Raw genomic sequence first — 16,105 nt, 5'->3', positions numbered from 1 at the left:
CTCCTTCTATCCCAAAGACCTCTTCTTGGGGTGAGTCGCAGACATTCCTTGAGTGGCTGGCTGTCTCCGTTCTAGCCCTTGTGGAGGACTTTGGCAGAGTTTTGGAGTCTTTGGACTCCTTCCGAGGAAGGAGATATGACTCCAGCATAAAGGCCTGTATGTCATGTCCTTCCTGTTCTCAGATTTTGGGGAACTCCGCGTGAAAAGCAGTTTCCTTCATAGGTGATATGGGAGAGTGTCTCTTCTCTCGCGGTTCCCTTGGTGACGGATGGTCTTGGTCCGACAAGGAGGGAGAGTATCCCTGAGAAACTGAAGGAACTTGCCTTAATGGTCTGCATAGAGTCAGCTTCGCCATCGGAGAAGTGACTGCTACAGAAACTCCTCTTTTCCTCTTAAAAGGGGTAGAGGAAGCCATGGTTCCGTGTCTTAAGTCCAGAGCTATAGGTTGCTCTGATGAGCAGTCAGACAGGACTGGCTTGAAAGCCTGTGTTACGGCTCTGACTAAGGCACTGAACCAAGGCTGCTGACTGACGGATGCACTATCAGACAGATCCCCTGAAGGGAAAGGGACCAAAGGTTCCCTACGAGGAGTCACTGTAATAGGTGGGTCCACCTTAGAAGGCAGTTTAGGGATCCTGAACCCCTCTGCTTGTGTTTGTTTCCCTTCTCCCGCAGGGCGTGCTGGAATGCGTTTGCAGGGAGGGGTGTAGATCCTGTGCCCATGCCTGTTGGTGTGCGTGCTTGCACACGGGAGAATATAGGCGCGCAGGAGAATCTTGGCGCGCGCGCAGAAACGCAGGAGAGTCTTGACACGCGCGCAGAAAAATTTTGGCACGCGGGAGAGCGTTGTCGCGCGGGCACATGGTGACGCATGCGTGGGAGATATTTGGCACGCAGATGAGCGCGAATGTTCAGGAGAGCGCCAGCGCGTCTGTGAGAGTTGGTGCGTAAGCGAGGGCTGCAATGTGATTGCTGTATCACCTACAGTGTTCTTGTGTACCGGAGAATAATGGCACGCGGGCGATGAATGGTGCACAAGCTAGCATGCAGGAAAGTGCTGGTTTGCGGGAGAGCGCTGTCGCTTAGGAGAGCGTTGGCGCGTAGGAGAGTAAGGGCGCGCAGGAGAGTGCTGGCGCGTAGGCGAGCGTTGGCACGCAGGTGGGCACTGGCGCGTAGGAGATTGTGGGCGCGTGGGTGCAGGAGGGCACTGGCGCACAGGAGATCGTGGGCACGCAGGAGAGCACAAGCGCGCTGTAGTACACTGGCGTGTGGGCAACCCTAGACGTGTGAGCCCGGGCTGGCAAACTACGAGCTGGTGAACGGTGGGCCAGCAATCAGCTAACGGCACGATCGGTGAGCTGTCAACCGGAGATCTGGTGACTAGCAAGTTGACGAACAGCTATTTGGCAAATGGCAAGCTGGTCATCGGCAAGCTGGCGAACGACGATCAGCGAATAGGCGAAATTTGGCAATCTGCGAACGATGAGCTAGTGATCGTCTAACACCAAGCTAGCGAATGGCGATCGGTGAACTGGTGAAACGGCGATCGGCAAACGGTGTAATCAACGAATGGCGAGTTGGCTTACGGCAAACTACGAATTGGCGAACAGCGATCAACGAACAGTGAGTAAGCAAGCGGCAAACTGGCGAACAGTGAGCAGGCAAGCGACAAGCTGGCGATCGATGAGCTGGTAAAAGGCGATCTGCAAGCAGCGGTTGGCGAACGGTGAGCTGGGACTGGTGAACTGAGAGCCGGTGAACATGTGACGATCACAGGCTAGAGAATGGAGAGTGATGATCATGAGCTGGCGAACAACGGGGAAAGTGACGATCACAGGCTGGCTAATGGCGAACGTTAGCTGTCGCGAGCTGAAGGATGATCGTGGGCGATCATGAGCTGACAGTGTAGCTGCAGCAGGAATGGGCGAGGAGGCTTGCTCCAGAAGAGGAAGAGAGAGGAATGGATGAATCCAATTCCCGCTGGAGAATTTCCCTAGAAGAGGAGACCGAGCAGGTGAAGGAAGTCTTACCCGCAAACGGGAAAAGGCCACCAACCTCTGCTCCTGCTGTCGGAAATCCTCCCCGCAAGCAGGAATATTGCCAAACAGTGGCTGGTGAGGACTTTCACTCGGAAGCAAAAATTCCAACACCTAGAAGCAAACCTCCAGGCGGTACTCTCTCCTTCCCCTCAATGAGCTCTACCTCAAATTGAAGGTTGACATCGAGTGTAGCCTGAGAACAAAGCTGGATCTTGTTCCTTGGTTTCCTTCGAAGGGGTTACCCGTGGGCACGAATGGCCCCCCCCAAGGGAAGACCGAACATATGAAGAAAACCTCTCACATGAATGGGAAAAGGCAACCAACCGCTGTTGCCACTGTCAGTATTTCTCCCCGCAAGCAGGAAGATTGCCAAACAGTGGCTGGTAGAAAGACTTTCCCTAGGAAGGGAAAATTCCACCACCTGGAAGCAGACCTCCGGCCACTGCTCTCTGCTTCCCATCAACCCTATTGTTCAAGTTGAAGGTTAGCATGAAACTACCTGTGAAACGTGACTAAAGCTCGTTTCTGGTGTCACCCCGAAGGGATCGCCCGACTGAAATGCCCGAAGGAACTCAGTCTGCCACTGCCCTTGATCCTACGCCATGTTGTCAGGAACGAAGGGCCAGAAACAGAGAGTGTTGCAGAAACTGTAACACACTCGCGAGGGACGAACCCTCATAAGGGAAAGGTCAATGTCAGCGTGCTGTTGATGAGCTGCCATAGCTGTTGGAGAATAGGGCGGTGACAGAGCAAGGGCAGCAGAATCCACAATAATGATCGCTCTGTAAATCAAAGTCAGCTGCCTTAGCCTACAGGCAAAGAAGTTGTTGCTAACACTAAGGAAAACAAAAAGGAATGAAAAGCAAACTTCTTCGAGAGGACAACCTGTCCCACGGACAGGAAAGGAGTCACCCGAGAGAACAGAACATACTGAGGACTGTGCACTATCTCTGATGGCTGTTGTCTCCGGAACAGAGGAGTGCAGCCTCGAAGAGCTGAATAAAGAAATATCAAATTAATTAGCCAAAGAAAACATTTGGGAGAACAACCTAATCCACAAGTGGGAGGGGCATTCCCCTTGGGGAATCAGCCCCTACTCACGGCCCCAAGGGGGAGCAGCGATGTCAGCGAGAAAGCAGCAACGAAGACACACCGTAAGGATACAAGAAATCATAAAAAAAGGTAAAAAATGTAAGTCAAAGGCTAGAAAAAAACTTGGGGAGGAGAGAGACGGACGTCTACTCTCACCGAGCCAAATGTAAAGAGTGACTAAACAACACTAGTGTGTGTGTGCGAGCTAGGTGGTCAGCTACCCCGCCTACCATCCCCAGCTAACTAGCAGTAGGGTACTTTATACCTCGCTAAAAAGTCTTATGGCTAGTTTCAGCTTTGCTGCAAGTATACCTAATAAATAACATAAGGTTTGTAGTAGTGTCGGACCAATTATCATTTTCAGCAGCATTTTATACTGTATCACGTATCAAATATTACTTAAACATAGTGTAAGTGTGAGCCTCTTTTAATCATTTTTATTATTATAATTTCTATGCAAATTGTTTATTTATCATTGAATAATTTACTTACATTAGCTACAAAGTTGCCATGTATTTGTTTTTAATTATTGCGCTGTGCAGAGAGGAAAACAGAGCAATGGCCAGATGCACAGAAGTGAAAATGATGGGCTGCACACAGCAGTTCTAACCACAAACACTTGAAACTTTATTTAAATATTATATGGATCTCTGAATCGCGAAGATATACGTAACCCATGTTACTGAGGGCCAATTGATGTTAAATAATAACGGAAGAGTGCCACGGCGGAGCAATGACCAATAAGCTATCATTTACAGTAGTGTTAATTCAGCACTCATTCATACCCGTAAATACACTTGATTAAGTAAGGGTGTCTGTAATACGACGGCTATGAACTCAATAAAATGGGAAGGAAGAATCCAGCTTTCAATGCATCTGGAAGGCCTGTTGTTCTACAAGGAATTTTGTGTCTTAAACATTTTATATTACAAGCTCTGACAGAAACTCAGTTTATAAGTTGTAGTAAATGACCCACCTACTGTACTCCCAAAACCTACTACTGTAATATTTAACAAGTTAGCGTCAATAACATAAAATGAGACTGATACAATGTGTATTTAAAGGTGTTTCAGACATCTTAATGAATCTATATGGCAGGAAACTATTGCTTTTTCAATTATGGTAGTCGACCTGACATCACTCAAATAGTATGGGTTTCAGCTAATTATTATCATCAGAAATGATCATTGTACTATTCCATAATTTAATTTACATTATTTTTGCTATTTGGGATATAGTGGTACTATTTATGAAGTTACAAAGATTATCGGTTACAAAATAACATGAAAATAGCTCCCTTAGAAAAAAAATACGCCAACATTAATAGCAAGGAATAAAAAATGTGTAAGTTGCATAAAAGCTTTGGTAAAGTGCACATAAGTGACCTTGAATGTCTACATTCCTTTTTTCATATTTCTAATTATTTATAACTAGTAACATGGGAGCATTTGTAGATTGCTAGACACAGGTTGGTTCAGACACAGAAAAATTGAATTTCAATCCCACTTTACTAAATCAAACATAAAAGGTAACACCTAAAATACTCCTGTTCAACCAGCATATCCTTAAATGGTGGACTACAAATTCCCAGAAACTCCCTAGTTACCTCTATTAAAAATATTTTGCTATTTTTGTTCACCAAAATACTCGACCACTCGGCTAACGTGCTTAACGCAACATTTACTCCTTGCCAGAACAGAAGAACAATGAAATAATGTTTAATTATGAACGAAGCAAGCCATGGTGGAGAAAGGCAGTAAATGAACAATTAGATAGTTCACTGACCAACATACTCGTACATAAACTTATTAGTGTAGGTGACGAAAGTGGGATAGGAAGGATTTAAGTTTTCTATGCGAGCAGCAGGCAGGGTGACCCAACGATCTACACACATACCAGTCTTGATTAGTAAAATTATAGTTTAACATGGGAAAATATCAGTATATATCACATTTAGCCATAGCAAAACCTCACTTACAACTTACACTCATCACCCATAAAAGGTCTGCAATGTGGCACAGAGTCAACCTTATACAGAGCAATGACTAAACTTGCAACACAAATGCATATATTACTCAAAAATCTCATATTTAGAATATTTTTCCTGGTTTTCAGCTTGCGACCTATTGTCTTTTCCATATACCCTGGAATTTTACCACCTTTTTAATTTACATTTTACCACCACTATTATTTCCTTTGTTAAGCTTAAACACCACGTGTGTCCATTTGCTACATCAAAATTCAGTTCTCTAAACTACAGTAGCCTAAGCCAAGAAACAAATTCCCCAACCTTATCCTTACCATACGCAGTAAGAGCTTCAATCTGCAAGGGAAGCTTTTCCAAGATAGGCGTAGCATTGTAGGCATTATTCATTCCTCTTGTAGACAAACAAATAACACCATAATACGTTAAAATGAAGAGGGTTGCGTAGCTGCTACCTAAGGTCTTTCTTCGTTTTTGTTTTGTTTACATTCGTCAGCTGATGATGGTTAAAGATCACGTGATCATTGTAACGGGTCTTCCATAGAGGGAGTGTCGTTGGGCGCGTTCCTTGCATAAATACTATATTTTACACTAGTTTCCGTGACAAATTTTGCATGATTATATTTTGCGTATATTTGAGTAAAACAACTTTATTACAGTTAATAGATTATAAGCAATTCATAATACATTGCAATATCAACCTATACTTTGGCTGCGGATACCAGGGCTCTTTATTTCCCGTAGCCCTTTCAACCCATCTATCTTTCATTTGAGAGATCTTCCTCTCATCCTCCTTCACAACTTATCCGAATTATATATTCTTTTTACAGCTAGGTTTATAGTTTAGCAAGTAATAATAATATTTTCTTCCTATATTACCAAACTTTCTAAAAAATCACATTACCCTATGCCAGCTTTATTCCTGTTTGTAAATACAGTATCTTAATATTTTCAACCTTTTAGGTTCTTCTCGATTCACGTATCACAAACAGTTAATTTTATCAGCTTCAGCCATTTTCCTTTCATCTACATTTACCATCTACGATTCATTTCTTAAAAGGAAAGTTGGTCCTCGAATGTTTCTACCGGTGTCAAGTTATTTCGCACCATTTCAATTTCGCCCCACTAGGGGGAACTAACTTTTTCCAAAATCAAACTGGGGCGAACTAACTTACGCTTTTTTTTCAATATGGGGCGAATGAACTTAACATTTCATGGTAATATGGGGCGATCTAACTATTCAAATTTTTTGAACACTTGCTTACAACCTGCTCCTGTGTGGCCGTGATGTTTACTTTTTAACACTGATTGTAGATAGCCCATCATAGAAATTACCTTAGATATCATATGGTGACATTTTTAACTTAGAAAAAGGGCTACTTGAAACAATAAAGGATTTGAGTAAATTTATTTCGACAAATTAAAATAGCAAAATAGGCCTATAATAAAAAAAAATCACATCACATCTCCATAGGAGTGTAGAGCCCCATCACCCTACGGAGGAGAGAGAGTCCCTGGGTCAAAGTATAGTCCTGGTGACGTACGTATTCATCCCAGGCCGCGAACAGCTTACGATGGACATTCCTGAAATTTGAAGAAAAAAAGTAATTATTTCTGATTTTTCATTTATGCTTGTTGCAACGAATAAGAAAAAAATCTATGAATATATTTGAATTTGAAAAATAACTTATAAAAAATAACTTACTTATACTGGTTGCGTTGGCATCGCATAATCCTCCCCTCTCGCAATAGGGAGAGACTGGAGTCGACATTTTTTGCTTCATCCCCAAGAACCTCAAACAATCTATTTGGTCCTCTTTTTGTTATAGGTGTAGCTGAAAGGTAAAGCCATTCCAAATGAGTATTAAAATATATATATATATATATATATATATATATATATATATATATATATATATATATATATATATATATATATATATATATATATATATATCATAATATATAAATATATCATAAAAATAAGCATATTATGACTTTCTATATACCCATGAGAGTCCACTACTTGCAGAGCTCCATCTCGCCCAGTATTTGTTTTTTTGTAGATGATTTCTTCTGGCGGCACTTCATCGATAGAAATTTCTTGGACATTAATGGGGACTTCTAAGGGGGGCAAAACAATTTCAGAGCACTCGGCTTCATTCTGAACTTCATCTTCGTCATCCACAACCTGAAAAAAAACAACAAAAAAAAATAAATAAAAAAAAATAAAAAAAAATTATTATAAAAAAATTATGCATCAAGATGAAAACACTTTATAGCAGCATTAACATAAATAATACTAACCTCGCCACCAAATATAACTATATCTTCTTCCTCTTCATATTCTTCAATAGGCAGCACTTCAATAGTTTCCCAACCAACGGCTCCTTCCAACTCCTCATCATATTCTTCAATAGGCAGCACTTCAATAGTTTCACAACCAACGGCTCCTTCCAACTCCTCTTCATATTCGTCTCTTTCTTCCTCTTCTAAAGTCAACACATAGATAGGTTCCACACCAACGGCCACAAGCTGAAAAAAATTATTTTATGTAAAAAAAAGGAAAGGGATTTTATGATTAAATAAGCACATTTATTTTATTCAAGTACTAAGCTAAAGGGCTGGGCTATGCCCGGTCCTTGACATTTTCAGAAATATTTCATACTTGCAAATAAAATATCGTACTAACCTTAGATTGGCAAGAAGGGCAAATCCAATCAAAATCGTGACCTTGTTTGATATTTTTTGTGATTGCCCTATATTCTTTTTGTGTGATGTTGGTGCCGCAGGTTCTGTGGCACCAAAGGTCGCACTCATCACAAAGGAAGGCTTGCTGCTGTGCCCTCACTTCACGGCCACAAGAAGAACATGGATACTCCATGGTCTTTCTTTGGAATAATTTCTTGTATTGGACAACCATCACTATTTCTAATTTCCATTTCGATTTTTGGCCCCTTTTTCTTTACCATTTCCATCATAATCCTACCCTCTTACCTTTCTCTCGAAGTTACTACCTAATCCCCATTTAAAAAAAAATTACAATTTAGTCTTTTACATGTCATTTTCCTTAATCCTCCTCTTACCTTCTTCTCTTAAATTTTCTGTAATGTAATCGCCACCGTAAAGGTGGGCACAAATCCTCAGGTAATATTCTTTTTCTCAATAAAATGGAAGGAAGTAAATAAAATCAATTTATACACTTCATATTCTTTATTTACAAAATGTTACAATATGTTTCATATGATTGAATAACGAGTGACATCATCTTTCAATAAAAAAAAACAATACTAATAAACAAACATAAGTCATATCTTGAAATCGTGATTAATTCAAATAATCGGAATAATTAAGTGGAACAAATGATCATAGATGAAATTCTGTAAAGACACTCCTAAGAAAAAGATAATTCATAAGATGCTAATTCATAATTCGACATGAATTGCAAAATGAAAGTAGGGCGACCTAACTTCAGTTATTTTTCAAAATGGGGTGAGCTGACTTGTCCGATTTTTCCCCGATTTTCCGGAATGGGGCGAACTAACTTACAAAATGGGGGGAACTGACTTGAAATAATCTAGGGAAAAGTGGAGCGAAATAGCATTGGGGCGAAATAACCCGTAAGCGTTTCTACCCCAGCTTTCAGAAACGCTCCAAGTCTCTTGTCAAGCCCATGAGCTTACAATACTCCCTTCGAAGCTTCACATATTCTGTAACTCATTTCATCTCAACCTTTTGTTATGTACATTTTTCAAATATATTTACATATGTATCACTTCCATTCTCCAGCTATCCATATCAATGTTCATCGCTCTATCTTTTTCGTTTCCACTATACTCATGTTACTCCTGCTCACAATTAGACTAATTTTTCTTCTTTCAAATACTAGGAAAATATTTCATTAGTGTTCGCACTTTCTCTTGGCTCTCCACAATTACTGCAATAGCCTAAGCAAAACATTAACTACTAGCCTTCATACCATATTCTTTCATCTATCTTATCCTACGACTTTCGTTTTACCTCTATTTTTTATCTTCCTTCCCACATTTATCCATAAATAATATAAACAACCACATAAATATGAGACTCCCTTGATTTAGATCAGTTTTTGCACTAACCCAGTCACTCCAATCATGAAGATTTGAGTTGCTCTAACTACTTATTTACATCAATATTCCGCATTGCCTTGATGTTGGATTTGCTATAGAATTATTTTAAACATATATGTTCTTTTTTTTGGCCTTAAGAATAGATTATTGTTATTATTATTATTATTATTATTATTATTATTATTATTATTATTATTATTATTATTATTATTATTATTATTATTATTATTATTATTATTATTATTATTATCATTATTATTATTATTATCAGCATTATTATTATTATTATTTTTATTATCATCAGTATTATTATTATGATTATTATTATTATTATTATCAGCATTATTATTATTATTATTATTACTATTATTATTGTTGTTGTTGTAGTTGTTATTATTATTATTATTAGCTAAGCTACAACCCTAGTTGGAAATGCATGCCACTACAAATGTCATTGTTTATATAATTATGTCGTATATAAACTGTGAAAACAGACTTGTGTTAGCATATTCAACATAAAATTATTTGCAAAAAGTTTGAACTTCTGTAGTTCTACCTATTGAATTGTCAGATTAAGAAAATCGTTCCACAATCTGATTCACAGCTGGAATAAAACTTCTAGAATACTATGAAGACGGTTAGAATGTTAGAAGTATCCGAATTAGGAGGATTGTTAGAATTATGAAAGAAATTTAGCAACATGCACAAAGATCTACCCAATCGACGGGATATAGAGATTATTATCCAGATCGGGAGTAAGAAATTTAATAGACAGCAAGTTTTGTCTAACAAATTAAGTGGAGAGGCAGCAACTAAAGATCAGACATGGGAACATTACACAAAACATGGTAGAATGAAATACTGAAAGTCTTTAAATTAGTTCATTATGCATGTTGCATAAAAATGTTCATAATTCTGACCACCCTTTACATTCAGATCTTCTTGGACCGTTCCATCCTGTTCGTAATACCAGGCATGCAATTAATATTAATAGTCAGGCCTTCTCCATCATGAGGCTCAATACTACACAGTATTCTAGAAGATTTATTCCAGCTGTGATCAAGTTGTGGAATGATCTTCCTAATCTGGTATTTGAATCAGTAGAACTTCAGAAGTTCAAAATTGCAGCAAATGTGTTTATGTTGAACAGGCTGATATTATTCTTTTTATAGTTATATATGAATGATCTGTTTTAATATTGTTAATGTTTTTTTTTTAAATGTTTTATTTTAATTTTTCATTACTTTTTATATCGTCTATTTACTCCCTTGTTTCCTTTCCTCACTTGGCTATTTTTCCCTGTTGGAAATCTTGGGCTTATTGCATTTTGCTTTTCCAACTAGGGTTGTAGCTTGGCTAGTAATGATAATAATAATGATAATTAGGAATCAAGCTGTTGTATGTAACTTGAAGGACCCAAATATTAATTTGTTGGAGTGTATGCTAAATTCTTATGTTTAAGACAGAAATAGTATATGACAGAAATAATGGAGATCAGTGATTTTAGAACGAACTTTTCTTTTTTTAATTAGTTAAAAAAAATATCTTGCCCTTAATACAAGAAGTTAGAGGTAGATTAAAAATAGGAATATTTTCATTACTTGTCCGCTTTTTATCCCCCATTTTCCTGTGTATCGTGATTGGTAGCCTATCTATACATGAATTTTTCATCTGTCATAAAGTTGCACGGGAAATATTTACTGTTTCTTTCGTCTTCATTTTCTCTCCTCACCCTCCTTTACCTGCAAACAACATTTTTTTTTAAAATTTCATATTTTCAATGCACTTCTAACTTCATGTATTTAAATGAATCCATACGTCGTCATTTTTTTTCATAATCATGCTCTTATCACTTCTATATCAGGTTCCATTCCTCTTATCATATTTACGGCTACATTTCCGCCTTTTACTGTCTCACATAAACTTATAAATATCTGGAATTTTGCTGAAATCCGATATATTTCAAGGTCCTTCTCTTCCCCCCATTGCAATTATTTATATACTCTGTCATCTACTGTGCACTAACACGAAATCTACTGTATTATTCTTTTCCTCCCTTTGCTTTTCAATTAATCGTGCATATTCCACACATTCTTATTGCTTCAAGACGGTGAAATTACTCTTTTTTATGGACTTATATGAACAAACCTTGTTCTATCATCAGCAAAGACTGAATAAAAAAAATGCAGTGTTTGCTTAAACAAAATCAACACGAAAAATGTGTGTTAGCCAACTGGGGAACCAGAAAAGTATTGAATAAAATTTAAAACCAAGTGGAACGTTTAATTATTGAAGAAATTGTTCCAACTCATCATCTTCATTTCCTCCTACGCCTATTGACGCAAAGGTCATCGGTTAGATGTTGCCAGTCGTCTCTATCTTGACCTTTTAAATCAATACTTCTCCATTCACCATCTCCTACTTCACACTTCATAGGTCTCCCCCATGTAGGCCTGGGTTTTCATACTTCTGGTGCCTTGCGGACCCCTATTGAAAGTTTAGTGAACTAATCTCTCTTGGGGAGTGCAAAGAGCATGCCTAAACCATCTCTATCTACCCCTCGCTATGATCTCATCCATATATGGCACTCGAGTAATCTCTCTTATAGTTTAATTTGTAATCCTGTCCTGTCATTTAACTCCCAATATTCTTCTGAGGGATTTGTCCTTAAATCTACAAAATATGTTGGATATTGTTTCATTGTCATACCACGACTCATGTCCATACAGTATCACCGATCTTACTAAACTGATTTGTAGCCAGAATTTTATATGTAATTTCAGGCAATTGGATTTCTAAATTTTACTTAACCTAGCCATTGTCTGATTTGCTTTTTTTAAATCTTTTCTTAAACTCCAATTTTAAAGATCCTGTATTAGAGATCATAGTTCTTACAGGGTATGATAACTAGTTACTCGCATTGTAAAGGTGCCTTTCACTAGTCAATATTTCTGCTATTAATACCTTTCTAGAGATATGGGATTATACTTGCGATGATAGCACATTCTATGGACCAATTTAAAGGGGGTTGGTTAACTTCTTTGACAGATGCATCCTTATTATCCCCATCTATAATGTATGATTAACCTCACACTCCTCAGCTCACTTTATGACAGGTTGGATCTCTATATTTGGATTATATGGTAGGCGACATTGTTCTTGCGTAGGAAATGGGAAGTTTCCTATGACTGATGATGCATATCACCTCTATTTATATCATCCTACAAGAAGGATGGATGTCTGTAGCGATAATTTCTTTTATATTTTTTTATTATCTGTTTTATTATCTATTTATTATCTGGTTGGTACAGTAGAAGAAGAATTCTGTGCATTGGTCTTGAGCCTCACCTTCTATTAACGATGCTTTTATGTCCCTTGTTGGTGGTCTTCGTATAGATTGTCTTGTCTATATTTTCATATCAAGCATTTAGAACGCCATTTAGGAAGAGAAGCTGGTCCAATATCCAATCAATGGCGATAAAATAGATCAGATTTGGTTTTAAATCCGTGTTAATGTTTTCTGTGCCCTCGATCTTCATGAAAGTATTGTCAAAACACAAGCAGTGGATATAGTGGTTGTCCATTTTCATGAAGACTTCTTCTTCGATGAAACAAATTAAGACGTTGGGAAAGAGCATCCCAAGAAGGGAGGCTAATCTGATTCCTTTAACCTGTTGCTATTATATCCCTTGGGCATCTGAAAGAGACCTCCTGGTATAAGTGTAAAGAACAGTCTTCATAGTATTCAATGGGAAGTTCATAAAATGGAATGGAACGTTTTCATAGACTTCAATAATATAATCATGGATCCGATAAGTGAGGCTGTTATCCTTCTAGACCCATATTCAAAATGACGGCGTCACTCATTAAAAATCGGGTTCATTAATATTGCCCTGGAATTCTACGGACTGTTTTCATGAGCTCTGAATCTTATCATATAAGTGCACATTGAAGCTTATATCCTAAAAAATAAACACAAGGGTTCAACGAAACAATATAATTTCTAGTAAATAATGCACATGAAACGATAATGAATAATTCCACATTGGATACAATCACTCTAAATCTTGTTGAGCTTTATTAGTTACTTATATGAGCAATATGTGCTTGAAGAATATAGCTTTAAATGTGTAAATGACCTTTCTAAAAATATATATCACTGAAAGCATAAATACATATAGTATTGCCAATTAAGATACATAAAACCAAGCTGGAACAAAGATAGAAAAAATGAGTTTTGAATGTAAGAGACCCAACTTGCTTAATAACTTGTCTCAAGAGACATTTAAGTAGAATTAAAGAATGATCTAATCGAAAACAATTATGACAAGGATCGAAGAACGAATTATTCCAAACGAATGGCTGTTTTCATGATAATGATCAATATTTTCATTAATTCATTTCTCAAGGGGCGTGCTCAAAAGTAAGTTTTGGATGTACAGCTGACCTCTTGCCCTAAATTCTTCTAGATTAGTTGAAGATACCATGTCAAACTCCTCCAGGTGAGTTTTTCGAAGACTTCCTACAGTGGAATAGAGGCATAAGACAATACATTGGTTGTGGCGTCGTATTAGAAACACCCCTGCCTGCTGTTCCGTCTGACTCGGGTTCGAAACCCGCCCAAGTTCGATAGTTTCTTGTAGTGTCTGCAACCTCAACCTCCTTGTGAGCAAAAGATGGGGCAGGGTTTAGGGGAGCCTATAGGTCTACCTGCTGAGTCATCAACAGTTCTTTCCTGATCGTCTCTGGCCCTAGCTTGGGTGGAGACAGGCTTTGGCGCTGATCATATGTATAGGTTACATGGTCAGTCTGTAATCTAGGTCATTGTCCTGCTTGCCGCTGGAGCATTTTTACCATTACTTGCCTCTGCCATTCATTCTTTATGTTTTAGACACTTGTGTCATAGTTATTATCCACCTAGTAACAGTAGGCTACTTAAAAACTAGAATCCTCCATCGAGGCCTAGTATACTTAATTTATCAAAGCTTTAACTATGTATCTGGAGCTAATGGATCGGGGATTAATAAGCTTGCTTAGATGATTGATAAACCCTGTTGATAGCTATGTTATCCAACATTTTTAAGGATTACACATCAATTGTAATCTTGCAAGAATGCAGAGTAAATATTATCATCAACTTTGTCTTTGAACTTATGTTTTATGTGAGAACCCTGTCATTTGAGGGAAGTTTCCGGATTCATAAGCCTTCACAGTCGCCATAAGTATCATATGGCAATAATTAGGGGTGGTATTTTATATACAAAGATTTCGTGCTTTTGTTATGCCAAATACACCAAACAAACTATCGACATTTATGTTATGTACGTCTCTTTCAAAACTTTGTTTTGCAAGGTTATATATATATATATATTATATGTATACTATATATATATATATATATATATATATATATATATATATATATATATATATATATATGTATATATATACAGTATAAATATATATATATATATATATATATATATATATATATATATATATATATATATATATATATATATACACACATACACACACACATATATATATATATACAGTATATATATATATATATATATATATATATATATATATACATATATATATATATATATATATACACACACACACACACACACACACACACACACACATATATATATATATATATATATATATATATATATATATATATATATATATATATATATATATATACATATATATAAAACAAAGCAATCCTAAATTTTGTGAAAAAAAAATCACCATCACATATTGATGATAAGATGTTAGTTCCACACTTTGCCTGAGGAAAATCTGTTTGTGTTCTTGTACTTCGCAACTAGAGATTTATTTATGCACAGCATTCAACTTACTTACTCCGGTGATATTTAGACCACATTTTGACCCATGACCGCTCGTGATAGGATTCTCCACTCTTCTCTATCCTGTGCCTGATGGATCCATTCATTTGGGTTTCCCCCAGAGATTATTACATCCTCCTCCAATCTTTTCTTGGCCGTCCTACAGGTCTTCTTTCAGCAACTTCAGCCAAGAATATCCTCTTTGGAGCTCTATCCTCATCCATACGACCCATATGTCCTGCCCATTGGAGTCTTCTTGATCTAATTAAATCCCATATATTTGGTTGGTTTGTAATATTTCTTATTTCTCTATTATGTCGTCTTCTCCATCTATTTATTTCTTGGTCATAGATGGGCCTCTCTATTCTTCTCAGAATCCCATTCTGTTTTTGTTAGAGACCATGTCTCGCATCCATATATCAAAACTGGTCTGATAACTGTGTTATATATTCTCGATTTTGTTTTACGGGAGATTGATCGTCGTTTAAAAAATGTCACTTTTAATAACGTAAGGGTCAACTGCTTAGGCTATGCTGATGACATAGCTATCATAAGGGTCAACCTCAGGGAGGTGGAGAACCTAACAGCACAGTTCAAAACATTGGCTTGCCAGGTGTGACTAGAGATAAATGAAGGAAAAACTAAAATCATGGAAGTAGCGAGAACACCGCAATTAAAGGGAAATGTAGATCTTGCAGGCATCAGAATTGAGACAGTAGAGTCCTTTAAATATCTGGGTACTATTATGTCGCAGAACGCTGAAATGCACAACATTCAAAAGGTCAGAAATTCTTTGTTTAATTCTGGTTATTTGGTAACATCTGGATAGTACATTGCTAATCACAGCATTTTTATAGTAATTGCCTGCAAATCTCTGTAAGTGATAATTGCACATCAAGTAGAGATCCAAGTTGCTAATCTAAATCCTGCAACCAAAAATAGTGAATATTTTTTTACAATCAAGCAACTCTTAACACTTCATCATGCGACAGGTTATAATACAAGTAATCATCTCAT

At 37.5% G+C, this 16,105-nt stretch overlaps 1 protein-coding gene across 4 annotated transcripts in view; it reads right to left on the bottom strand.

Moving 5' to 3' along the window:
- LOC137632568 (vam6/Vps39-like protein) overlaps positions 1 to 5,632 on the bottom strand; it is a 91,670-nt gene extending 86,038 nt beyond the window's left edge. For 2 of the 4 annotated variants that reach the window (XM_068364581.1, XM_068364582.1), the window contains exon 1: positions 5,433 to 5,632. In XM_068364581.1, the coding sequence (XP_068220682.1) occupies positions 5,433 to 5,505 (73 nt within the window). In that variant the 5' untranslated portion in view covers positions 5,506 to 5,632. The remainder of the gene's footprint in view (positions 1 to 5,432) is intronic. The other 2 variants (XM_068364583.1, XM_068364584.1) reach the window with 1 other exon arrangement.
- Between the last annotated feature and the right edge of the window lie 10,473 nt (positions 5,633 to 16,105).

Source organism: Palaemon carinicauda, chromosome 41 (assembly GCF_036898095.1).
Source record: "Palaemon carinicauda isolate YSFRI2023 chromosome 41, ASM3689809v2, whole genome shotgun sequence".
Taxonomy (NCBI): Eukaryota; Metazoa; Arthropoda; class Malacostraca; order Decapoda; family Palaemonidae; genus Palaemon; species Palaemon carinicauda.
Note: the sequence above shows the minus strand (reverse complement) of the source record. Positions and strands in the feature narration are given on the sequence as shown.